Raw genomic sequence first — 25656 nt, forward strand, 5'->3', positions numbered from 1 at the left:
ATCAAAATGTGTTTTCAATGGAACAAGTTCTAACCTCTGCCAGCCTCTATTGGCAACTGGTATGAATTACAGCAACCCTCTTGCACAACCCACCTCCACTCGCCTTATTTAGTGTGATGAGTAAGCCAGTTAATTATAGACATAGAGGAAGAATCCAGTGATTAAACCTCAAGACATAAAACACTGTGCGATTTCTTTTTTTGTTTTTTTCGTGACCTACTGTGTTTTGATGTACTGTGTCCTTTATTCTGTTCAGAATGCAAGTGCACGTGTATGAATATTCTGCAGGGCCTACAATATGAGAAGCAGGAATTGGATTAAAGATGATGTAAAATATGATTTTCTTTCTGAGTGTGGGTGGAAGCTCTGTATGTCTTGGGTGTTTTAAAGCCACATTTAAAGATCTGCTAAATATTTTCTTGACACAGTAGTTCAAAGAGGCAACAAATCTTAAGGAGGCTCCATCGAGCTTAAAGAGCACTTTTGAACAAAGTATCAGAGACAGTCTGTTTTATTTATTCATCAACCCACAGATTCCTGCGAGCAATACTTCACATTAACTGTGTATTTTCTTTGTGTTTTAGCTGCTGACTGGAAACATCCATGCTGGCATTAAAGAGAGCGGCCACTTCCTTCACATAGAGAATGCCATGCTGTCCCATGAGGGTCAGTACACCTGTGTGGTCACCAACTCTGCAGGAGAGGACAAGAGACACTTTCGTGTAACTATTCAAGGTGTGTTCGGTTAATTCAGTGTATAGCAGCTAGAAAAACACTTCATTTTAAACCTTTGTATAGAAAGCAATCTGGCTCTAATGTGCCGCTGTCTCTTTAGTCCCTCCGATTTTCCACCGGGTGAATAACAGGGAAGCATCCTGGGGTTTGGGACACGAAGACGACCTTAATGATGAGAACGTGGTGGAGAAGCGGGAAGTTGTGCTAGGCCATCAAATCAGCCTGTCCTGTGAGAGCAATGCCATTCCCCCTCCCAAGCTCAGCTGGTATAAAGACGGCAAAAAGTTAACCTCTGCAGATGGAGTGGTGCTTCTTCCAGGTCAGGGAAAACTCTGTAAAACCTCATGTAAAACCACTAGTGCAGTTGTTATATGTAACTGAGGAGTCATTTTTAATGTATGACAGGGGGACAAGTGCTACAAATTGCCCGAGTGCAGAAGGAGGATGCTGGAAGGTATACGTGTCAGGCTGTTAATGAGGCAGGGGAGGATCGCATGCACTTTGATCTGGAGATTCTAGGTAAGTGAGTACATATACCTAAGTTAGATGTAATTAAAATGTTTGCATAATAAAATCTGTGATTATAGAGATGTAACTTAATAATTTCAGTTGTGTTTAACTTCCATAGTCCCTCCTGTTATTACTGGAGCATCAAAGGAGTTTATGGAGGAGATAGGAGCAGTGGTTAACAGCACCGTGGTTCTACACTGTGACGTGATTGGACATCCAGCTCCAGTCGTCTCCTGGCTGAGAGAAGGGCAGCCGGTGCACATGGACTCACAGCACCACATCAGTGAGGATGGGACTCAGCTTCAAGTTAGTTATCTCTGACCTTTGTGCACCGTTGCCAGCAAATAGACAGATCCAACCGTAACGTTCTATAGTGAAGAATAACGCTTGTGTCCTAACTTACAGCTTCTCAGTGTCCAGGTTTCAGACATGGCTGGGTATTCGTGTGTAGCGGAGAACAAGGTCGGAACAATTGAGAAGCTCTTCAGTCTGACAGTGCAAGGTAAACCCCCCCCCCCAAAAAACCCCCAAAAAAGTCTTTACTGTGATATGCAACTCTCTTCTCTTTTTGCAGTCCCTCCTAGAATAACAGGCCCTAAAGAGGAGGAGGTTAGTGTGACTGAGGGCCACATGGTGTCTTTGCTGTGTGACGTCCAAGCATACCCTCCTCCAGAGATTACCTGGACCAAAGATGGACAAGTCCTCCATTTCAGCACCAGCATTCACATTCTGCCAGGTTAGCCTCTGGGCCATCTTCAATACCCAAATCCTTCAATCAGAAGCATTATATTGGGTAGAATCTAATTCTTGCACTGATATTTCATATCATTATTTGATATATTGCCTATATATATGTAATAGGTGGCCAGATGCTACAGTTGCCCCGGGCCAGACTAGAAGATGCAGGGCAATATGTTTGCACAGCCACCAACTCAGCAGGGCAGGACCAGAAGAGTATTCTCCTCAGTGTTTATGGTGAGCAAACACACTGTGACCCATCTGCACAATTCAGCCACATATACAGATGATCAAATCCCAAAACACTGCCTGGCAAAAAAAATCTGTTTATCTCAAGCCAGCTGTGACTGAGAAGAGTTCAGGAGTGACTCATTCGAATTCTGAATGAATCAAACTGAGATCATATCCTCTCTAAATGTGCAAACCAACAGTCGTGCCCACCCTGAAGCCCCGGCACGATGCTGAGTCAGACTCGGTGACCCCTCAGGTTGGCTCCTCAGTCACCTTGCGATGCGAAGCCCACGGCTTCCCCGAGCCTGAAGTCACGTGGTACAAGAATGGGCTCCAGTTGGCTGCAGGGAACGGACTAAAGATGGATCAGTACCAGCTGGAGATAATAGGAGTCCAGGTCAGACTCATCAGACATTTTTTATGACTGCAAACAAAACATAAAAAAGGATTTTAAGGGGTTTTCAACAGCGTGCTGATGTGTAATGTATACATATTTTCACTGCACTCACTGTTCCTTTATCTGGTGCATTTAAAACCCCTGAGATAATTCTGACTAATTCTAACAGGCTGGAGCTGAGATCACCCATCTGAAAGCATTTGAAGCCGGTGTTCCAAAAAAAAAAAAAAAAATCATGAATCCCTTTGGATTATAACTTGTAAAGAAAACACAACTCACAATTTTTTCCTTTGTGGTTACTAGATGGGAGATAGTGGCACGTACACTTGCAAAGTGTCCAATGTGGCTGGACAGGCGGACAGAACCTTTAGGCTGACGGTTCATGGTAAAAATCACTCTGTAGCATTTTGGAACAAAATCGCTATAGACAAATGTCTTTAATGGACTAAATTCTCATAAATATATATTGACAGTTCCACCTGTCCTGGATGGACCTCTTCGAGAGTCTCTAAATTATAGCCTGGGCTCCCACGTGGCTCTGCTGTGTGAGGCCACAGGCGTACCCGTTCCCAGCATCTCTTGGCTTAAAGATGGAACTCCTATTGGTAAGTGGGAGGGAGTGACATGGAAATGTGGAGAAATGCAGACGTGCCAAAGGGTGTCACAGCTAGATTAAGTGGATCTGTGTGGTTTCCAGAAAGCAGCCTGCAGTGGCAGTGGTCTGTTCGAGGCACCAGGCTGGAGCTGGGGCCTCTCAGCCTGTCTCATGCCGGAACATACATGTGTGTGGCCAAGAACAGCGAGGGAGAAACACGAAAAGAGTACACAGTCACCGTGCAGGGTAACGAGGTTTCTTAAAGCATGTGTTATGAGAGAAATGATTTCAAAAGGTGTTTAACAGTAATCTCTGCCCTACTCAGTCTCCCCAACCATCCTGGACTCTGACCTCCCATCTGAAGTGAGTGCACCCAGAGGAGAGGAGCTGACCCTGGAGTGCAGAGCAAATGGAATCCCCACACCTCGCCTCAGCTGGCTGAAAGATGGAGTGACTCTGGAGGGATCGGATGCCCGTCACATTGCGTAAGTCATTCTCAGGCCCCGCTCTGTCAAGTGTGAAGTAATCATAACAATGGTAAATATTTGAATCGATGAACAGCCTTCATTAAGGGTTTGGGAAAGTGTCACCGTTAATCAGAAACACAGAGAATGATGTGCACGACGAACAAATGGTTTATAGTGTCTTGCCCAGTTAGATCATGAAAAACTGTAAAAGCAGCTGCTTCACAGCTGTTCGCCAGCTTATGTGGTCATCAGACAGTAAGCGACTGTGTTTATGTATCTGCATGCGACTGTGAGAAAACTGTGGGATGTGGGTGATAATGAAAGAATTACACCGAGGTTCAGATGTGGACAAATAATAGAGAAAAATGGATGTGAAAACAAAGCGTGCTTGTTCTCTGGCAGCGTGACATCTGATGGCAGCACACTGACTTTGCTGCGCCTGAGTCCTGAGGATTCTGGGACGTACACCTGCCTGGCTGTGAATTCGGCCGGCCAGGAGAGCAAAATCTACACCGTCTTTACTCTAGGTTGGTTTTTCACCCCTTAGCTTTGTTTATCTGCGTTAAGTTTCTGAGCGATTTCTTCACAGTCTATTTCATCTGTGGCAGTACCGCCATCTATTTCTGGTGAGACCACCATCCCCAAAGAGGTGCAGGTCACGCAGGACAGCGCTGTGACGCTAGAGTGTCAGGCAGCAGGAAACCCCCCGCCTCAGATCAGCTGGCTGAAGAATGGGCATCCGCTGCTCCTCAGTCACCGCGCTCGCCTCCTCTCCGGTGACTCTTTGCTGAGGTCAGTTAAGATGATTACAGACTGTGTTGTAAAAAGATTACAGGTTGGTGGATGAGGTCATTCTAAATGTTCTCTTTCTTCATTAAAAAAAAAAGGATTTCTCCTGTGCAGCTGTCTGATTCTGGAGTTTACACGTGTGTGGCACGCAGTCAAGCTGGTCTTGCAGAGCTCAGCTATAATGTCCAAGTCCAAGGTACAATCCCAACAGTAGATAACATGAAAACAGAACATGCTGGGTCGGTGGGGTTTCACACTCTGTGTTTATGGTCTGCAGTGCCCCCCGGTGTGACTCACGTCGAACCGGTGGAGCCAGTTTCAGTAATCCAGGGATCCTTGGTGACTTTATCCTGTGAAGCACGTGGCGTCCCCCCTCCGACGCTAACGTGGATGAAAGATGGACAGCCGCTGTCCCTTCACCGCAACCTGCTGCTGGATGGACAGGAGACAAGACTGCAGCTTCCTGACGTGGCCCCCTCAGATGCGGGCTTTTACAGCTGCGTGGCTAGTAACCAGGCTGGAAGCAGTACCAAGAGCTTCAACCTCACCGTGCTTGGTACGATCACCCTCTTTTTATTTATTTATATCTGCAATAAAGAAAAAGAACATAAGCTAACACATTTTGCTTTCTAATGCAGAGCCTCCAAAGATAGTCAGCTCCGACTCACCAGAAGAGCTGACCATAGCAGTTAACAGTCCACTTGAGCTGGAGTGCTCTGCTGTGGGAGTCCCACCTCCTACCCTCAGCTGGCTCAAGGATGGTCGGCCCGTGGAGAGATCTGATATCGTTCAGCAGGACGGAAACTTTATCAGGATTAGCAAAGTTCAGGTATAAATTACTGACTGTGCGAGCACATGTTCTCCTGAGATTGGCAATTTAAGGTGTAAAACTTTATTTAAGACAATGTATGTCGCTAAGACTTTTTCTAAGCAATCACTCCTGTTAAAAAACAAACAGAAAAACATACCCACTCTTTTTAAACCTTAGTCGTCACTTTAGTTGAGTGTAAATTTTCAAATAAAGCATTGTCATGCAAGAACCACTCAAGCTGATTGATATTGTCTCTTTAAAGGTCGAGGATGCAGGTCTGTACACCTGCTTGGCCAGCAGCCTAGCCGGAGAGGATGGAAAAAACCACTGGGTCCGGGTCCAAGGTGACACAAGCTGTTCTTGGATATTATTCAGCATGGAAGAAATATGTCATGCCCCCCTTTTCCCTTAACTTCCTCCTCTCTTTGCACCTGGTACTGCATGAATAAAGCTCTGTGTGCGATCAGGAATAAAAGTCTGGATTTTTACACAAGTGAAAAACAGACTTGCGCTGCTTGTATATCGGTCTCGCTGTTTTGCACGCAATGTGACATGCATGCAGCGCAGGGTGCATTTTCTTGGGTTTTTATTGATGGCCTGACTTTAATTTATGAGTGTGCACTACTCACCATTTATTCCACTTGTTAATATTTGAGTAAAATGATGCTTCTATAAATATAATCATACACAATGCAGTTAAGACCTGCCAGACTGCTTAGATCAGTGTTTTCCCAAATTCATGGTGTTTCTTTTCCCCATTCCTATAATTAAGACTCTTCTAGAAGATTCAAAACTGTGTGGCACACATTTTTATAGCACTTTTTTTAGTAATGTCTTTTTTTAAGTGAAAACACATGCTTTTTATACCTGTCCCCGATCTACATTCTGACTTCATCTGTTCCACACGGCCTCATAACTTTACCAAGCTCTTCCTGAAGGAGCACTTCAGGCTCACAGCACTTTTTTTTCTTTTACTTTCCTTTTGTTGCTGTTATTGTGGATCACATAAATCTTAATGGTCAGTGGTTGTGTTGCAGTACCACCAACGCTCCTTGGCTCCGGTGATGTGAGGACATTGACAGTGCCGGTTAACGGTCACCTCACTCTGGAGTGCCTGGCTGACAGCGACCCTCCTCCACACATAGAGTGGTACAAGGGTGAAACCAAACTGCAGGTGCAGAATGTGAACTCAAATAAGTCATCCACTATTAAAAGTATTGATCTCCTCTTTGACTTGCGTATTCTATCTTTCCTTTCCTTCTGTTGTATCAGCTGGGTGGTCGTATCCAGCAGCTTGCAGGGGGTCAGTACCTGGAGATACAGGAAGTCAGGTCTGAGGATAGCGGCCAGTATAGCTGTGTGGTTACCAACATAGCTGGAAGCAGCAGTCTCTTCTTCACTGTGGAAATTCTCTGTAAGCATACTTGTCATATCTTGTTTTTAAACTGTTGAACTTTTGAACCGTAGACATAAACACATGACAACCAAATATTTAACTCAGCAAGTTGCCAGTTACTGCAGTTAGTAACCAGTCCAAGTTATCAAGGAGAGAGTGAAAGACCAAAGTATACTCCATTCTTTGGAGTCATGCCAAACACTGCAGACAATGGAGCTGCTTCTAAAAATGTTTTGCAGTAAAAGTGTTAGTGAGCTATGAATGAATGGCACACTGAGCTGCTATTTATCAAGGGGTTGCCACAGTGAATACATCTGGATGCTTTGACTTGCCACAGATGGAAAAAAACCCCAAACAGTGGATGACCTTTGTGGTGTAACCCTCTAATTCAGGGGTCCCCAATCCCAGTCCACGAGGGCTGGTGTCCCTGCAGGTTTTAGATGTGTCCTTGATCCATCACAGCTGATTTAAATGGATACATTACCTTCTCAACATGTCTTGAAGTTCTTCAGAGGCCTGGTATTGAACTAATCATGTGATTCAGGTGTGTTGACCCAGGGTGAGATCTAAAACCTGCAGGGACAACGGCCCTTGTGGACTGGGATTGGGGACCCCTGCTCTAATTGATCCAGGCTTGGAATAAGACAAATGCAAGTACGATACCTCGTGAGCCCCTGAGGCTGGGTTTCTGTCGCCTCCTGGTGTCAAACCGGGGACCTACATGTAAGGCAAATGTGTTAACCACTACACCACGGAGCCACTAGTTTCTGAAATGCCTGTTAGAAAAAACAAACAAATGTTTAAAAGAGCTAAAAGAGCTGTCACTTTAATACATTGTCATGACTTATTTTGAACTTACATAAGAAGGTCATAGATACATGCAAAGAGTAGCTAGTTGTAGCTGAGGCTCTGCAGTACAATAGAACAGAAGCCTAATTAATTGTTCGAGGTGGAAATGATCAGACACCCCACAGTATGATATTATCACAGTTCTTCACAATGCAATACTAGTGTGATGTGCTGAGTGCTGAATATTGCACATATATTGTGATTTATCCCCTTTTTCATCTGCTAATCATGTTATCAAAGTTACACTTTTTATCCAATAAGATAAAGTTATCTCAAGTCATTTTTCCTGCTGGATAATGAGGTTGTCAAATATACCAACACTGCTACTGAAACCTGCCATAAATGTTTCTATAAGATGGAGTTAGTCTACTATTATTCTATTTTATTCTACTATACTGTTATATTTACTATTATAGCTGATAATACATCAACTGGGATAACTCTGGGATAAAGATGACATATTTGACCTCAGCAGCATTCCTGCTGTATAGGAATAAAACTAAAATACAACCAACTGGCAGTCCGTTGAGTTGAGTCCCCTTGAGTTTTGCTCATTAACAAAGACTCAGTCAGACTGTTGGCAACCTGTCTGCAACAGACTGCAACTGTTTGCACAAAGTTTGGGCGACATGTGCAATCACTTTGTGAGAAACCAATCAAATCTCTGTGTTGTATTAATTTAGAAAGGTGGTAAGTAACTTTGTACTTGCATGTGATCCAGATTCCTAAATATTTATATGTGTGAGGACTAATAGAGATGAAAGAGAAATTCCCCTGTCGTATTTCAACTTTTAATGCTGCCATTAAAGGTTGACTGTAGGTGGGTAGCTGGAGCAAAGTTCAAGAAGTTTATTTAGGAGGCTGAGTAAAGAATTAGAAGTAACATGTGGTAACATGTAACATCATCATTTGAAGAGAGGCTTAAAAAGAGCCACCTACTCAAGCAAGTTTCAAGGGAAACCACTGTTTGTGCGTTTAGGGTGGTTTTAAGGGAAATAAGTGTTTGGTGTGTCGTTCAACATTCATGTCTGGGGAGAAAAAAAGAGTTTTATATGCTAAACACAACAAGATTCTGTCTCTTTACTTCCAGTACCACCTGTAATAAAGGAGAGCAGCTCAGTGGTGACTGTACATATTGGCCAGGATGCAGTTTTACCCTGTGAAGTCAAAGGCGACTCCTCACCTGTGGTCATGTGGAGGAAAGACGGCTTCCCCGTGCGTCAAGATAACAATAAGTACGTCCTGAGATTTCTCACAGGTGTCTGTAATTGTATACGTCACACTCGACTGTATCTGTCGAACACAGACGCGGTGTATCCCCAACTCATTCATCTTTCGTGCATTTCAGATACACCATATTATCCGAGGGCTCGTTGCGCGTACATGCAGCTCAGCTGAATAACGCTGGTCGCTACTACTGCACCGCGTCCAACCAGGCTGGCTCAGATCACCGAGGAGTGGATCTTCGTGTGTTTGGTAAAGACAGTATAAGCAGTACTTAGCTTATGAAGATTTTGGGGATGCCAGCAGATTCAGTTTTTAGCACAATTTTTTATTGTTATAACAGCTTAGCTGAAGGTCTTCTGTGTCCTTTTAGTGGGTCCCTCAATCAGTCCGGGTCCATTCAACGTGACAGTAACCACTGGTATCAGAGCCCTGCTTAGCTGTGAGGCTGCAGGTATACCTTCTCCTAAAGTATCCTGGAAGAGGAATGGCACTCCCCTGGATATCAGCCAGCAGCCTGGTGCATACAGGTATAGACAAAGCTATGCCTGTACGCTTCAAATACACAATTGGTATGCAGTACAACTCGTACAGCTATAAAAACTTCAAAGCTGATGCAGTTCTGCTTATCTGTTCAGGTTACTGTCCTCAGGGTCTCTGGTTCTTTTGTCCCCAGCCAATGAGGATGAAGGTTATTTTGAGTGCACTGCAGTCAATGATGTTGGAGAGGAGCGCAGAGTCATCGAGGTCATCCTGCAAGGTATTGATTTAAAGTGTTGTGAAAATCAGCCGGCTGTAGAATGCTGTTTCAGATAATTCAGCCCACAAATTTGCTGTTCTCTCCCGTAGTCCCTCCATCTATTGAAGATGATGTTACGGCAGTTAAAGCTGTGAAAATGTCTCCTGTCGTGTTGCCTTGTCACATACAAGGACGCCCAATGCCCACTGTCACCTGGACGAAGGGTGGAGCCAAACTGAGCTCCAGAGGAGGAAGCTACCGCATCCTTCCCACTGGTAAAGCAGCACACCAGTTGCTGTTTCCTTACATTTTCATACATCACGGTCCTCTGTAAACACATGTTCTTTGTACTCACTTTAATGCAGGAGAGTTGGAGATAACTGCTGCTTTGCCCAGTCATACTGGCAAATATACATGCTCAGCCAGAAACCCAGCTGGAGTGGCTCACAAACACATCTCTCTCTCAGTGCATGGTAGGCCTCCAAGGACATATGTTATCTTATTATGTTTATGTTAAAATGTATGAAACCATATGACACTGTGTTCTGTCTTCCACACACAGAGCTGCCAGAGATCAGACCAATGGCAGAAGAGGTACAAGTAGTGCTGAATCACGGGACTCTTCTCCCCTGTGAGGTTCAGGGCTTCCCCAGACCATCCATCACCTGGCAAAGAGAGGGAGTTCCCATAGCAACAGGTAACGGTACAAAAAATATGAGCCAAATCCTTATTTATGAAGAGACAGACAGATGAACATTGCTGTAATTATGCACAGTTTTCATATATTAGAATCCAACACATTTAACAGCAACTAAGTCATACTCCAACAAGAATCTTTTCTTTGTTTTGTTTTAACGTTTTACAGATAAGACAGCAATGTCATCATGCTGTGGGCTTTAATTTGACCTGTCTCATGTGGACCAGTAATTTTCATGTGACTTTGTGTCTAGGTCACAGGCTGGCTGTGCTCCCGAACGGAGCTCTGAAGTTTTCCCGTGTGACGCTTGGTGATGCAGGGACCTATCAGTGCCTGGCAAAGAATGAAGCTGGTGTAGCTGTGGGCCGGACAAAATTAGTCCTTCAAGGTAATGCCGATTTTTTTATCTCACCATGGGAATAACATTATGTAATGTTTCATAATCTTATGAAACATTACATACATTTTAGGAAATTTGCAAATAAATATCTGCTCATCTTATGTTTCCGCAGTTCCACCAGTGTTGAGCGTGCCTCATGTCGAGTATATGGCTGTGCTAGGCCAGCCAGTCAGCCTGGAGTGCATAGCTGATGGGCAGCCTCTGCCTGAAGTCACCTGGCACAAAGAGAGGAGGCCTGTGCTTGATGGCGCTCATGTGCGCGTCTTCTCCAATGGAACTCTGGCAATTATTTCTACCCAGCGCAGCGACGCGGGTCTTTACACGTGTACCGCTAAAAACCCCGCCGGCAGAGCCAGCCATGATATGAGGCTGCTCATTCAAGGTGAGTGAAGCACTTTACAAGCTGCGCTGTGTCGTAACATGTTTGTGTTAATAGTGGTGTCTCTTTTCAGTCCCACCCGTGATTGCTCCTACACAGACGCAACTGTCAGTTATCCAAGGATTTCAGGCTCTGCTGCCCTGCGCTGCTCAGGGTTCACCAGAGCCTAAAGTGTCATGGGAGAAGGACGGCAGCGTGGTGCCCAACCTCCCTGGCAAATTCACCGTCTTACGGTCAGGAGAGCTGATCATAGAGAGGGCTGAGGTTAGCCTCTATGTCATGCTTTCTCTGCACTTTATTATGAACTGCATCTCTCTGTAGTTCCATGTGCAACACTCAGCTGCTGCTTCTTTCCTTCAACAGTCAGGAGACGCTGGTGTGTTTACATGCGTAGCCACCAATGCAGCAGGCTCTGCGAGGCAAGACATCCGACTGACCATCAATATGAGGCCTGCATTCAAGGAGCTGCCAGGCGATGCAATGCTAAACAAAGGGCAGACTCTTGCCTTATCGTGCCATGCTCAGGGAACGCCTTCTCCTACTATCTCCTGGACTGTCAACAACAGTCCCTATGCAGGTAGTGTTTTCCTTTTTTTCTTCAGTTAAACAGCTCATAATTGCCACACAGATTACTGTATTTGTTATTATGTGTAATGCATTCAGTTTAAAAAAAAAGAAGCCTAATTTAAAATAAAACTGTGGTGTAAAACTGCAAAACTGTTGCAGGTGCCACTGTAGATGAGGCAGGCAGAAGCTCCATCATCATTGAGAATGTGACTCGGAGTGATGCTGGGACCTACGTGTGCATAGCAGCAAACAGCGTGGGTTCCATTAGAGCGCTCTCGTTCGTCCGTATCAGAGGTGAGATTTATCCTCGAGGATTCCCGCTCACTGAACTTTCTATAGATATTTACATTATGACACATTCTATCTGAAAATACACATGCTATGTGTTTCCAGAGCCTCCGGTGTTGAAGGGTGAAGCCCACACGTCTCAGACAGTCATTCAGGGTGGCTCTGCTGTGCTTGACTGTCCCGTCCACGGAGACCCCAGCCCTGTCCTCCGCTGGCTCAGAAATGGAAAACCGCTACCTCGCTTCCTCCGAATGCAAACCCTCCACAACGGATCTCTGGTCATTTACAGCACCACTGTAAATATAACATTTTCTTTTCTCCTCCTATTTCTGTTCTTTTGAGCAGTAATCCTGCTTCTAAACAAGTTCTGTCAAGCCTAGCTCACTCTGGCATGAAACATTTTCCGATGTAGTTTGCGCAAGAAGGCTCCATCACGCAATCTGAGTAGAACAGCGGCGCTTTATTCATCCCATCTGAGCTTCATCTACAATACCCTTGGGTAGAGGAACAGCGTGTGACTGTCCTGTAGTGTCCTGCTCCCATCTAAATCAGATTCAGTTCAGCCGGAGAGGCTAACAGCATTAGGCTCAGAGGGAAGAAACAAACAGAATGCTGTATGTTCCCAGACTCTGCCCCTCTTTCCGTAGCCTCTAACCTTATTATGGTCTCTAACTGCTGCTGTAATTGCACAGCCTGCAGCTGAGACTTTCTCACAGACAGATGACTGTCCTTCCAGCAGAGTGCTCTTATTATGAAATTTCCTCTCTCTGTCCCTGTAATATTAATTATGACAAACAATTCAATGGAATAAAGTCAACTGCCCCATTGAAAATGTCAGATTTTGTTTGCTTGTATGGTAATTTCCCTAAACTGTAAAACTGTACCCAATTCAGAGATATGTTTGTCTGGAAGGTTTGTAGTCCTATTAAAGGATAACTGTTCCTTAGATAATTCGATAATCAGCTAAACCTGGTTGATCTACAGGCTGCAGATGAAGGGGAGTATCAGTGTGTGGCTGAAAGTGAGGCTGGAACAGCTGAGAGGACCATTACGCTCAAGGTTCAGAGTGAGTTCTGTCTATATGATTTATTTAACGGGTTATGAAATAAAAAATTCAAACAAGTTTGTACCATAATGTACTTCCCAAACTGCCTCCAATCCACTTTTAAGAACGACTTTAAAATGTTAGTTTCCCCCCGTGTTCACTTATTCATGTCTGTTGCTTTCATGTGTTGCAAGTGCTCCTTTCCTTTGCACAACAGCAAGTTTGCACAACATAACCTGTGCAAATGAACTTCCTGAGGACCCACTGTTGAAAATTCTTTTCTTCTCTTCCTCTCTTAGTCAATGGAGGCTACTCTAGCTGGCAGGAGTGGGGACCATGCAGTAGCACCTGTGGCCAAGGCTTCCAAGAGCGAATCAGACTATGCAACAACCCAGAACCAGCTAATGGAGGCCGATCATGCAGCGGCCCCAGTATCGACTCTAGAAAATGTCAGGTCGGCTTGTGTCCAGGTACCAGTGGCTTTGTTATTCATTTCGATTCATTTTGATGCCTCCAAAAAAATATGTCTGTGTAATGCATGAGGAAATTTGAAAATTAAAATATATTATCTCAGTATTTGCAATCTTGGCCGTTGCCAATAACTACAAAATATTTCATTATTCAACCCTTCAATTCAATTTTATATATACACTGCCAAATCACAACAGCAGTCCCCTCAAGTTAGCTCAGTACCATAAGAACTAAAAATAATACAGAGAAAACCAAGCGCTTGGTGACAGTGGGAAGGAAAAACTCCCTTTTAACAGGAAGAAACCTCCGGCACAACCAGGCTCAAGGAGGGGCAGTCATCTGTTGTGACCAGTTGGGGGTGAAGGGAGGAAGACAGGACAAGAGACGCAATATGGAAGAAAGCCAGAGATTAATAATAAGTAATAATTAAATGAGGAGTGGTGTCTAACACAGAAGTATGCTCTTTCTTTCCAGTCCACGTCAGTAACTTTAAACACTTTCAGGGAGCGTTTAGGACAACCTGATATTAATGAATTTCAGTTAATGTAGCTTATTTAAACGTATTTTGGTGCTGCCAGGTGAGGTTCCACGCAGGACTAGAGGCAGCCTGATAGGAATGGTCAATGACAGAGAGTTTGGTGTGTCCTACCTGGAGGCCAACATTACAGACAATGATGACGAGGGGAGCAGCACTGTGCAGGCACGCCTTGACAATATTCCTCCCACTGTGGGTGAGTGATGGCATGTACCATTGTGTACCATTGGTTGCTGTTGACCTCAGCCTCATACCTAACAGTTACCACTTCATTAAACAGTGGTCACGCTGAATTTTACTAGAAAGAGTTGAATTCTTGGGGATGCATTCCCAATCTTGTTCAAATCACATGTTGATGTGTAGCAGAGCAGCAGAGGCACAGAGCTAATGCTGTCTTGTTGTAGGTCCCTTGCTGCGGGTGCTGGTGTCTGTGTTTGCACCCATCTATTGGACCACCGTGCTGCAGAATGGAGCAGCCAGAAATGGCTACGCTTTCACTCAGGGCCAGTTCAGACAGGAGTCTCAGCTGGAGTTCGAGACTGGTGAGCTTTGCCTACTACACATTTTTGCTTTGTTTTCCGTGCATATGCCAGTTAATATTTAAAGCTTTTGATTCATTTATTTAAGGTCATGCACTGCATATTTAATCGATGAAAGTACTCGGCTTAAGATAAGTTTTGTTCAACTCTTTTTATTTCTGTTTAGTTTCTTCTAAACTGTGGTGTGATTTTACAGGAACAACAACAAATGTTGAGTTTTTCATGTCCATTATGCGCTCTTTTGTAAAACAGTCAGTAGATGGCAGCACTTACTAGCAGTCACATACATTGAACATGGAGGCTTGTGCTTCTAAGCAGCACGCCCCCTTGTGGTTTTAAGTGGATTTACAGTGTTATGTTTTTTGGTTTTTTAATCTCTTCTAACAGGGGAAATCCTACGTTTGACTCATGTTGCCAGAGGTCTGGATTCGGAGGGTGTTTTGCTAATTGACATAGTAATTAACGGATTTGTTCCTCCTTCATTATCATCATCTCACATGAGCCTTCAGGTGTGTTCACAGCTTTCATCGCAATGTGTATTTAAAGATCATTCAGATCAAATCCTGACTTAAAGACATGACACTTTAGTTTCACACCTCCGATCCTCTTTAGTTTGTGTGACCCGATTTCACTCCTGCCCCGTAGGAGTTCGATGAGTCATATGTGCAGACGGGCCAAGGGCAGCTGTACTCGTGGTCAACGCAAACCCACCAGAGAGGAGGAAGCCCCATGGTGCTGCGTTGTAATCACACAATTATTTACGAGGGCCAGGAAGAGCGCCAGGGTCCTGTGCTTCAACTGCTCAAGGTTTCTGGGATGAATAGTGCCTACAACATGTTTACGCTCACTTTGGACTTCCATGTTACTGCCAGCCTACACGTACCAGGTCTGCAAAAATATTAAAAAATTCCAGCAATTTAAACTCGATTTTACATGAAATCCAGGATCTGTTGGAAAGCCTAACATTGCATGTACTCTGTGTTTGCAGATGGTTATGAAGACGCATGCCCTAAAGGTTTCACTCTTGACACCACCTCCTACTGTGCTGGTATGCTGTGCTTATTTTTTAATACCTCAATCATTTTTAACACCATTTATTTGAACATTTGTGACTGTTCTATTTTATTATTATCATCAAATGCATTCTTATTAGATGAAGATGAGTGTGCGCTCCAGTCTCCCTGCTCTCATTCGTGTAACAACATTATGGGAGGCTTTTCCTGTACCTGTCCGTCTGGCTTCACCATTTCTGCAGACACCAATGTATGCCAAGGTAAGACAAAGAAAAGTTGCTGGGTGATTTTTTTGCAATATCCAATATTACAATACACAGTGCACAGAGATAATGTCCTACTTAAGTAAATCTAAAATGATCTCACTAACTGTTTCCCTCATGCAGATATCGATGAATGTTCCCAAGGCTCACACATGTGCCACTACAACCAGCAGTGTGTCAACACAGTGGGAACGTATCGCTGCCAGGCCAAGTGTGGACCAGGATTTAAGGCCAGCATCACAGGAACCAGCTGTGAAGGCAAGCAGCTGTTAATCACTGTTAAAATGTCCAGCATTTCATATGGAGGCATAAACGTCTCATTATTTTCCTGTTCGTGTAATATTTTATTATATTTGCACCTGCAACAATAATAAAAATCTCATTTCTTGCCAATCACTTAAGTGTTAATCAGCGATAAAGCCCTGCTGTATGTGTCGAATTGGTCTTTTAGATGTAGATGAGTGCCAAGAGTCCGCTGTCTCCCCGTGCCAGCACCAGTGCCTCAATACTCTGGGTTCCTACCGCTGTGTTTGCCACCCTGGATACCAGCTGTCAGGACGTCACTGCATTGGTCAGTTGAGATAAAAAGAACAAAAACTACCTGCCTGCCTTAACTTGTTTGAATTCTTATTAAGTTATGCTACAGAAGATTTCAAAAGATAAGACTACACCCAACTGCATTTTTTTATATACAAACTTAGCACAAAATATAAGGAAGTTTGTGTTCAGTTTGTGTTCTTTGTTGTAACGCTGCTTCTTATACTTATAATGTTGAAAAGCCTGTTTATTCCCCTTGGATGTATTTTCCATTGATACAGCATCCACAGTAATGCGGGCCCTTCAGAATATTTACTAACAGCTCCGATGTGACGGTTTAACTTTTGCAGACATCAATGAATGCACGAGGAACGTATGCCCGGCTCACCAGCAGTGCCGTAACACAGAAGGAGGATACCAGTGTTTCGACAGCTGCCCAGCTGGAATGACCAAAGCAGAGAATGGGGCCTGCGTGGGTAAGCTGCTTTTATCCACTTTATTTATTTAGACATAGATAGATAGATAGATAGATAGATAGATAGATAGATAGATAGATAGATAGATAGATAGATAGATAGATAGAACTTTATTAATCCCTCGGGTGGGTTCCTCTGGGAAATTCGATTTCCAAAAAAGCACAGCACCGACAGAAGTTACATAGTTACAGAATATTATATATACACACACACACACACACACACACACACACACGCACACACACACGCACACACACACACACACACACACACACACATATATATATAAATACAGAGACAATATAAATAAAATATATACGAAGGGGATAAATAGAATAAATAGGAATAAAAAATAAAAATACAAGTGAATTGCACATTTCAAGTATTGAGTCTATTGCACTGTTGACTATTTACAAAAGTATTGCACAAAAGGTATTGCACAGTGAGGTGAAGAGGCACTACAGCTTAGTTGTTCCCCCCTCCTTTGTCCTCCTGTTTCCCCTCCCTCTCCCCTCCAGAGAGGAGTTAAACAGTCTGATGGCGTGTGGGACAAAGGAGTTTTTAAGTCTGTTAGTTCTTGTCTTTGGGAGAAGCAACCTGTCACTGAACAGACTCTTCTGGTTGTTAATGGCCGTGTGCAGAGGATGCCTGGCATTGTCCATAATGTCCATCAGTTTCTTTAATGTCCTTTTCTCTGCCACTGTCACCAGAGTGTCCAGCTTCATGCCGACCACAGAGCTAGCCCTCCTGATCAGTTTCTCCAGCCTGGATGAGTCCTTCTTTGCTGTGCTGCTCCCCCAGCACACCACAGCATAGAAATGTACTCCAGCAACCACCGACTGGTAAAACATCCTCAGGAGCTTCCTGCAGATGTTAAAAGACCTCAGCCTCCTGAGGAAGTACAGTTGGCTTTGGGCTTTTTTATACAGGTGCTCTGTGTTGCATGACCAGTCCAGTTTATTGTCCACCCACAGCCCGAGGTACTTGTACTTGTTGACCACCTCCACCTCCTCCCCCTCTATCTGAACCGGCAGTGGACCTGCTCTGGACCTCCCGAAGTCCACAACCAGTTCCTTAGTCTTTGAGGTGTTGAGTTGCAGGTGGTTTGTGTGACTCCATGCGACAAAGTTCCTCACCAGACTTCTGTACTCCTCTTCCTGATTATCCCAGATACACCCCATGATGGCTGTGTCGTCTGCAAACTTCTGAATGTGGCATAATTCAGAGTTGTAGCCGAAGTCAGAGGTGTACAGGGTGAAGAGAAGAGGGGACAGCACAGTTCCCTGTGGTGCTCCTGTGCTGCTGACCACTGTGTCAGACGTGATGTCCTTCAGCCTGACGTACTGTGGTCTGTCGGTGAGGTAGTCGGAGATCCAAGCGACCAGGCAGGGGTCCACCTCCATCCTGTTCAGTTTTTCCTGAAGCATACAGGGCCGGATGGTATTAAAGGCACTGGAAAAGTCAAGAAACAGGATCCTGACCGTGCCTTTTCCCCCATCCAGGTGTGAGTGGGCTCTGTGTAGGAGGTACAGGATGGCATCCTCCACTCCGACACCCGCCTTGTATGCAAACTGTAGTGGGTCCTGGGCATGTTGTACCTGTGGTCGGAGGAGGTTGAGGAAGAGCCGCTCTAGAGTCTTCATAAGATGTGACGTCAGTGCCACCGGTCGGAAGTCATTCAGCTCATTGGGCCGGTTCTTTTTGGGGACCGGGACGATGCAGGATGTCTTCCATAGGGCGGGCACTCTCCCCAGTCGCAGACTGAGGTTGAAGACTCGTTGTAGCGGCTCCCCAAGTTCAGCAGCACACGCCTTTATTGCTTCATTTAACAGTTCCTGTTCATTAATCACTGCTTAATTTATTGACTGACAGCATGAACTCATTCATGCCTTGAAAGACTCAGATTTGGCTTCTACCTCCAACCCTTCAACACTGTATCGTGAATTTGCTAAAATGGTTTTCCTAATAAGTGGAAATGAAACCCCCTGTAATCCTTTTGAAAGCCAAAAGAACCACTGATCACTGGTCAAAAGAGGCCAAATAGAGAGCAAAAGATTTTATGAACTGTAAATCCACTGCTGCGAAAAGAAAACTTCTGTAACAAGATGCAGCAAAGTTTATGGTAGACACTGCTGCACGGCAGCTTTAAGGTACTCAGGATATCTTCTCTTTAACTGGCTTCATGTCAGCAATCGCAGTCAGCATTAACACACATATTAGCTCAGGTCGTCCCAATCTAGCCAAGTGCACTCACGTAAAAGAGGCAGTGTTTGCAGTGTAGGAGCAATCACTAAACACAGGCGTGTGTAAAGGGGTCTTTTTTTTTCTTAATAAAGAGAAAATGATAATTTCAGGAAAAATACAACAAGAACAAGATGCATAATCCAGGCTTAAATCAACCTTTATTTAGCCAAAGTGAGGAAAAGCAAACTAAAGTTATCGGTTTTGTCAATATAACCATTAACCTTAATCTATCGTTAAGGTATAGCTGGATATGACCAGTGTTGGGACTAACGCGTTATTAAGTAACGCGTTACAGTAACTACGTTATTATTGTGGTAACGAGCACGGTAACTAGTTATTGTGCCAAAATCAGGAACGCGTTAGTCGTTACTGGGATTTAGATGGGCTCGTTACTCGTTACTTCGTGTGGTGGCATCGCGGAGCTTCCACAGATTCAGTAACATTAGCAAGTGGTGGAGGCCAGCAGCTGGATGAAGGAAAGGGGAGGCAGGAGGAGGAGAGGCCCGAGGCGGCCGCAGGTCCAAGTGTGAACTGAACTTCAGGTAAGAAGTTCTGACCTGCAGTCTATCTGGGTCAGATATGAACCAAGTTTAGGTGGAGTTTATTTTCGTTATTCTGACTTTTTCCGTACTGCGTGCTAGCTAGCATGACGGAGTTTCTATACAGCTGGGTGGTGCTGTGAAGTTAATGATGTTGAACTTTATTTTGTTCATAAGTTATTAGAGTTGCCAACCGTCCCGTCTGGTATTCAGAGAAAATATTACGCGTTTCTTATTGAGGTGAAAAGGAACAGTTTGTCCCGTAATTCAGCTACAATGAAAAAGGCACAAAGCTGGAGTTATTCTTTGTTTACGCTGCACAGCTGCCTCTTCTTCTTTCATTCTCTCCCTTCCCTCTCCCGTTTCTACTTCAGTCATGAAAACTGATCAATGATCAGCTGATCGGCTTTTCTCTCTTGTTTATTTATCGCCCACTTTGCGCCAGAAAGAGGAAACCAACGGATGTCGCGCTAAACAACAGCAGCACGTTTAAGCTTGATCAGCTGTTGTTAGAATTTATTTAATATTAATTTCTAGTATCAGCTGATGTTTGCTGGAGCCACAGCTGTAACAGCTGCTGGTCATGATGTCGGTTTGGAGATGTGGTGAGAGGGAAACATGAAGATGAAACCAGGAGATGTCCTTACTGAACCATCAGAGCTGTGATGGAGAAACAGGTTTACCTTTTAGGTGACATGAATGAGTTGAAGTTATGAACTGTTTCTGAGAGACAAATAACACCAGGATCCTTTTTTATGTAGCTGACAGCTGGTAACTGTGCAGGGGCGGGTCTAGCAAAGTGTTGCCAGGGGGGCATGTAGGGCATTAACAGGGAGAGGGGGGCACAAAGAAATACTTTTCTTTCTTATTCTCATTTAAAATGTCTAGCTTTTATTAAATAATTATCTGAATCTTACAACAAACGATTGATAGACTGATGCATATATACCATCAGAACAGTGAACATCACTGTCACAACAGTGTTTGTTTTCATTCAAAGGCTTTATGATTTTTCCTATAATGGTGGCCAGTCTCTAGTCAAAACGCCCGGGCCAATTTTCTGTCCCAGTCCAGCCCTGTATGCAGCTCATCTGCAGTCTGGTGTTACCTACATCTTCCTATTCAGAAGGCAGAATTTCCGAGTTCTGAGTACAATCAAAGCACCACGACTGCAGTTTTTGTGTTGGATGTAAAAGACGCACATGACGCTGTGACGTAGGCTAGAATCATGGCAGCAGTCAATGACGGTCCAGGCGTGGGATTTCTCTCGTGGAAATGTGCACATTATCTTTTCCTTTCTATTGGTAGGTGGCACAGTGCACTGTGGCAAGTAAGCAAGCTAGAAGACTGGCAAAGTTATGGAAGCAACACATTAACAAGAGAAGTCTGAGTAAAACCAAAGTTACTTTCCCTGGTAACTAGTTACTTTGAAAGTAACGAGTAACTTGAAGTAACTGAGTTACTTTTGAGAGAAGTAACTAGTAATGTAACTAAGTTACTATTTTAAAGTAACTTACCCAACACTGGATATGACTGTGTGAAAATCATCCTTTTTTGATCTGGACATTTTTCAGATATTGACGAATGCCAGGATGGAAGTCACATGTGTCGCTACACTCAGATCTGTCGAAACACAGTCGGAGGTTATGGATGCGTGTGTCCCAGAGGCTATCGATCTCAGGGAGTTGGGCTTCCATGTTTGGGTAATTATTACGTTTGTTTAACAAAAAAACCCTAAACATCACACCCAACGGAAGCACAAATCACTACTTAACTTTTGTTTTTCATTTCCAGACATCGATGAGTGTCTGCAAACGCCAAATCCCTGCGCCTATCAGTGCCGCAATGTGCCGGGCAGCTTCAGGTGTCTGTGCCCCCCTGGGACAGTGCTACTCGGCGATGGGCGCTCCTGCGCAGGGCTTGAGAGAGGGCACACCTTCACAAACGGAACCAGAGTCAGGGCGAGACTCGTCCCACAGCTGGTGTCATCCCTCGGCAGGCCAATCCTCTCCCGTTCCCATGGAGTATCTCGCATCACCAGGCAGAGCTGTCCTGTCGGGTACACCAACAGAGACGGCAAGTGTGTTGGTAAGTTGAAATCAAAAAGACTCCAAAAGATGTAAAATAACAAAGGATTCTTACAATATAAGCCCAAACAATGTTCTGTTGTTTTCCACTTACAGATGTGGACGAGTGCCTCCTCAAGAAACCGTGCCAACATGAATGCCGAAATACGATTGGTAGTTTCCAGTGCCTGTGTCCCCCTGGATACCAGCTGCTACCCAACGGCCGAAGCTGTAAAGGTAAATGTCTCCTTAAACTGTTTTAAAACTTCCACCTTCCCCTCAAATTATTACAGCTATATACTTATCCCCTCTCTTTCTCTTAGACATTGATGAGTGTGTAGAACAAGGCATCCAGTGTGGACGCAACCAGATGTGTTTTAACACCCGAGGAGGATACCAGTGTCTGGATACACCCTGCCCTGCATCCTACCAGAGTGGAAGAAGACCCGGGTAATTTGCAACATTAATAAGTGTTATACAGGGTTATTAATTAAGTTGTAGATACCACACAAATGCAAAATTATGTTCATTATATGAATTAATAATTTATTTTTTTTCCGGACGACTTTTAAAGGACCTGTTACAGGCCTTGCTTGCTGGATTGCGCCACCGGAGGCTCTCCTCTGCTCCTGCAGTACAAGCTGCTCACTCTTCCCTCCGGCATTCCAGCCAATCACAACGTGGTACGACTGTCAGCTTTCTCAGAGTCTGGCATCCTGCAGGAGCGCACATCCTTTACAATACTTGAGCAAGAACCGGAGGCAGGCGGGCTGGGGCAAGTGTTCGGTATCAGAGATGAGGCCGGCAGAGGGATCATCTACACCCTGCAGGTTCTGGACAGACCTGGACTAGTGAGGCTCAAAGTGCAGGCCACCACTATATCGCTGCAAGGCCGCATTACCTACCAGAGCATCTTTATCATCTACATTTCCATCTCACCCTACCCCTACTGATCGTCCATGCTGCTTTCCACATGACTCTGCCCCCCCAGGATGTTAGCAAGTGGATAATTATTGTGTATCTTGACTTGCGACTGAATCATAGCAGGAAAAGTCCTGTTCCAAATCTTGGCTTCTGTGGGATCTTTTGATCACAGAGCAGAACATCCTGTTCGGAAGACATCTGAAGTTCATTTCATTACCCTGCACCCTCTTTGTGGTTAAAAAATGCAGAGAGCATCTAATTCACATCTGAAAATTCAGAATGTATCAGGAACTTTTTTTTTATGTTCTTCTATCAAACATTTTGTATGTTAGTTTAAAGTGTTGCATTTCTATTACTGGGAAAAATTCCTTTTCATATAAAAACATGTTTGCAGCATGGAAATACAAGCCTGCTGCTAAGCTACTATCACAGCTACGAAACTGTACAATGTTACCCCTATTATTTTAATTTATTTAAGGAATTTGAACACATCACTGGTTAATAAAACTTCCTGTCACAGAGAGTTTGACTTATTAAGGATCTACTGGCATTGTAATGGCACATTGTAACTAGCTAACAACAGTCTTTCATCTATCTTAATATTTTTGTACTCTTTTCTTACGTTTTGTTGTCACGTAAATTGTAAAGGTGCTATTCTGAATGTATTTTGGCGATACCATTACAAGCGATGTGATTGGTGCTGATTTTACAAAGGTAATATAGTTATTAACAAATAATGAAGCACAGTTGGACTGCACTTACATTTTCTCCAGCGTGGCGCTACAAACTAGCATGCCTCTCCTGCTTTCACACCACTGTACAGAGCACTGTATTGAAAGTTATCGATGGTGTTCAGTAGTCAAATATGTGCCGCTGTTGTACAAATCTGAAAAGGAACATAACCTGAAAACCATAAAGTGCAGTTTAAGTACAGTATGTCCCTGTTGCTGTAAATGAATGTCAAATATCCACAGAAATAAAATGGACCACAATTTTGTTTTTGTCTATCTTACTGCCGTACCACCGTAGTTTTAATTATCTTCTGTTGAAGAAGAAAAACTCAAAAAACAAACTTTAACTTTGGGGACCATACTAAGAAAATCCTCCCTTTAATGGGGCAAGAAGAACTTTGAGTGTTTGAGCTTAATCTTGTTATATCATTATTCCTTTTTGGTGATCTCAGTCCAGACCTTTATTTAACCTGGATTTTTTACATCTAAAAAAAGCAGTTTTATATTTCAATCAGAAAGGGGTCAAATCTAACAGGATATACACAGGGATAACACATTAGAGTCCGACCAATACAAAATTAATCACAATTATTACATTGTTGCAAAACAATACTTCTGTACTCATAAGAGTGATCTCTTCCAGAATGACAACATCCCCATCTACAGGCCATGATGGGTCGTGATTTAGATCATCAGCTTCACAGTGGCCAGATCTCAACCATCCCTTCAGTAGAGTCAATGCCAACACAGTAAAGTTGTTCTAACACCACGTGATAGCTCAACACCAAGAAACTTCCTGCTTTTTTTTGTTTTGTTTTTTAATTTGCCCCCCATCTGCAACATAAAATTTGCTCTGGACAAAAATATGCTTTAAATCAATAATCTTTTAGCGCTTTAATCAAAACCAGGAAGTCATATGAATCATAGATTCTTCACTTTGGAAAACAGGAAATCTCCAGTAAATAGCCGTTGCCTGAGGTAATACCTCAGCTGCTCTGTAGATGGAGCAGGATTTAGCCCGTTTTTAAAAAGATCCACTCGCGGGTGATCTCTAGAGTCCTCGCTGCTGGGTAACGGTGCTCTCTTAGCGTCATTAATCTCAGATGTTGAGCTGCTGGTCATAACTGACAAAACCCAAATCGCACTGGGCAGCTCGAACTTTACAGGAGAGATGTTTATATTAGCCCCCCCACATCGTACACGGTTTCTCCTGAAACCTATGATGTGCTCATCTGGAATACAGAACCCAGTTCTTTGCTGTTCATTTCCCCGAAATGAGTAATAGAGAAGGTCAAGGAAAGCTGGCCTGCGCTGTACCGGGGAAGCGTGTTTGTTGATGCTTCAGTGCTGTGTGTGTGTGCAGTTGCCTCAGGTTGTTTTCTATGATGTGCTCATTAGCCGTGACTGCATGTTAGGAATAACTAGTGAATACAAAGCTGATGGCGTTTGTGAAGATTTAGTATTTGTTGCAACATTTACAAGAGAATTGATCTGCTGAAATAATGTTGGAGCACTCTGTTAAAGCCAAAACCTGTCATGTAGCAATACTAACATTACTATTAGGTAAAAATGTTTCCTTTTTAAAATAAATGCAGGTCTGTGAATACTGTCCCATTATGTTCCATGCTGCTCGAGTTTCTAAACAAACACGCATTAAACTTAATTCTTTTTGACTATGGTGCATGCCAGGCTAATTAAAACCATCTGCGCTGCGTCTTTAATATTTCTGAAGCATGGGCAATAACTAAATCAGTGCTACCACTGGAATTTTTTAACAGATATGTGTAAATAGAACGAGCAGTGGTAGCAAATAATTAAAAATAGCATTAAAATGAGAAAAAATTACATTTCCTTCTCCCATTTCTTTCAGAGAAAAACAGCAGGACTGCACACAAACTTGGAAGCTTATCCTTCATTAAGTATCACTAATTCCCTGTAACACGTGTAAAAAAAAAAAAGCGCTGTAAGGCAGACTGAAGGCTGTTTTCCCTTTTCTATAAAACACAAAGTATTAGTGGGAATGAATGCTTACGTCTGAGCGATGGCTACCAGTACCATCTCCCCTACTGCTTTACACAGTCAGGATGTCAGGAGAAATGGGGACTTGCTGTGCTCCACTCGCTAATGAGCACAACACTGCTGCCTATTAGTAGGTATAAGCAATGAAGCTCGGAGCATAACCATAATTAACAAATTAAACCTGCAAACAAAAGAATTCTTCGAGTCAAACTCTTGTCAAACATTTCACTTTGTCCTAGATTCTGCTTCACGCACAAATCAGCCGCTGTTTAATCACTCAGAAAACTTTCACATCCTGAAAAATATTTAAAAAGACCAAAAAAAAAGTGCTGAAGTAGTCCATATTTTAAACAAAAATGACAGTGTGTGATATGAAGGGTTTAGCTCATGATGAACTCACAAAGAATTATTATTCAACTCTCAAGCTCTTGCAGAGCTTTTC

At 43.6% G+C, this 25656-nt stretch overlaps 1 protein-coding gene across 1 annotated transcript in view; it reads left to right on the forward strand.

Annotated features, from left to right (window-relative positions):
* Positions 1-23461, forward strand: part of hmcn2 (hemicentin 2) — a 49798-nt gene extending 26337 nt beyond the window's left edge. Inside the window, exons 32-80 of the mRNA XM_080309014.1 lie at positions 585-735; positions 836-1054; positions 1141-1254; positions 1364-1551; positions 1651-1747; positions 1820-1981; positions 2107-2220; positions 2415-2611; positions 2915-2996; positions 3085-3216; positions 3309-3452; positions 3532-3691; positions 4076-4200; positions 4282-4465; positions 4561-4658; positions 4740-5018; positions 5101-5291; positions 5536-5617; positions 6311-6447; positions 6546-6687; positions 8609-8753; positions 8867-8994; positions 9116-9272; positions 9381-9502; positions 9592-9756; positions 9847-9954; positions 10044-10178; positions 10432-10566; positions 10691-10960; positions 11031-11221; positions 11321-11534; positions 11684-11818; positions 11918-12108; positions 12797-12878; positions 13157-13327; positions 13907-14059; positions 14268-14405; positions 14790-14911; positions 15048-15288; positions 15391-15450; positions 15556-15675; positions 15802-15936; positions 16130-16249; positions 16566-16691; positions 21049-21177; positions 21269-21562; positions 21658-21777; positions 21864-21990; positions 22115-23461. Coding sequence (XP_080165140.1) covers positions 585-735; positions 836-1054; positions 1141-1254; positions 1364-1551; positions 1651-1747; positions 1820-1981; positions 2107-2220; positions 2415-2611; positions 2915-2996; positions 3085-3216; positions 3309-3452; positions 3532-3691; positions 4076-4200; positions 4282-4465; positions 4561-4658; positions 4740-5018; positions 5101-5291; positions 5536-5617; positions 6311-6447; positions 6546-6687; positions 8609-8753; positions 8867-8994; positions 9116-9272; positions 9381-9502; positions 9592-9756; positions 9847-9954; positions 10044-10178; positions 10432-10566; positions 10691-10960; positions 11031-11221; positions 11321-11534; positions 11684-11818; positions 11918-12108; positions 12797-12878; positions 13157-13327; positions 13907-14059; positions 14268-14405; positions 14790-14911; positions 15048-15288; positions 15391-15450; positions 15556-15675; positions 15802-15936; positions 16130-16249; positions 16566-16691; positions 21049-21177; positions 21269-21562; positions 21658-21777; positions 21864-21990; positions 22115-22493 — 7611 coding nt within the window. The 3' untranslated portion in view covers positions 22494-23461. The remainder of the gene's footprint in view (positions 1-584; positions 736-835; positions 1055-1140; positions 1255-1363; positions 1552-1650; positions 1748-1819; positions 1982-2106; positions 2221-2414; positions 2612-2914; positions 2997-3084; positions 3217-3308; positions 3453-3531; positions 3692-4075; positions 4201-4281; positions 4466-4560; positions 4659-4739; positions 5019-5100; positions 5292-5535; positions 5618-6310; positions 6448-6545; positions 6688-8608; positions 8754-8866; positions 8995-9115; positions 9273-9380; positions 9503-9591; positions 9757-9846; positions 9955-10043; positions 10179-10431; positions 10567-10690; positions 10961-11030; positions 11222-11320; positions 11535-11683; positions 11819-11917; positions 12109-12796; positions 12879-13156; positions 13328-13906; positions 14060-14267; positions 14406-14789; positions 14912-15047; positions 15289-15390; positions 15451-15555; positions 15676-15801; positions 15937-16129; positions 16250-16565; positions 16692-21048; positions 21178-21268; positions 21563-21657; positions 21778-21863; positions 21991-22114) is intronic.
* The last annotated feature ends 2195 nt before the right edge of the window (positions 23462-25656 follow it).

Source organism: Astatotilapia calliptera, chromosome 12, assembly GCF_964374335.1.
Source record: "Astatotilapia calliptera chromosome 12, fAstCal68.1, whole genome shotgun sequence".
In the NCBI taxonomy this organism is placed as follows: Eukaryota; Metazoa; Chordata; class Actinopteri; order Cichliformes; family Cichlidae; genus Astatotilapia; species Astatotilapia calliptera.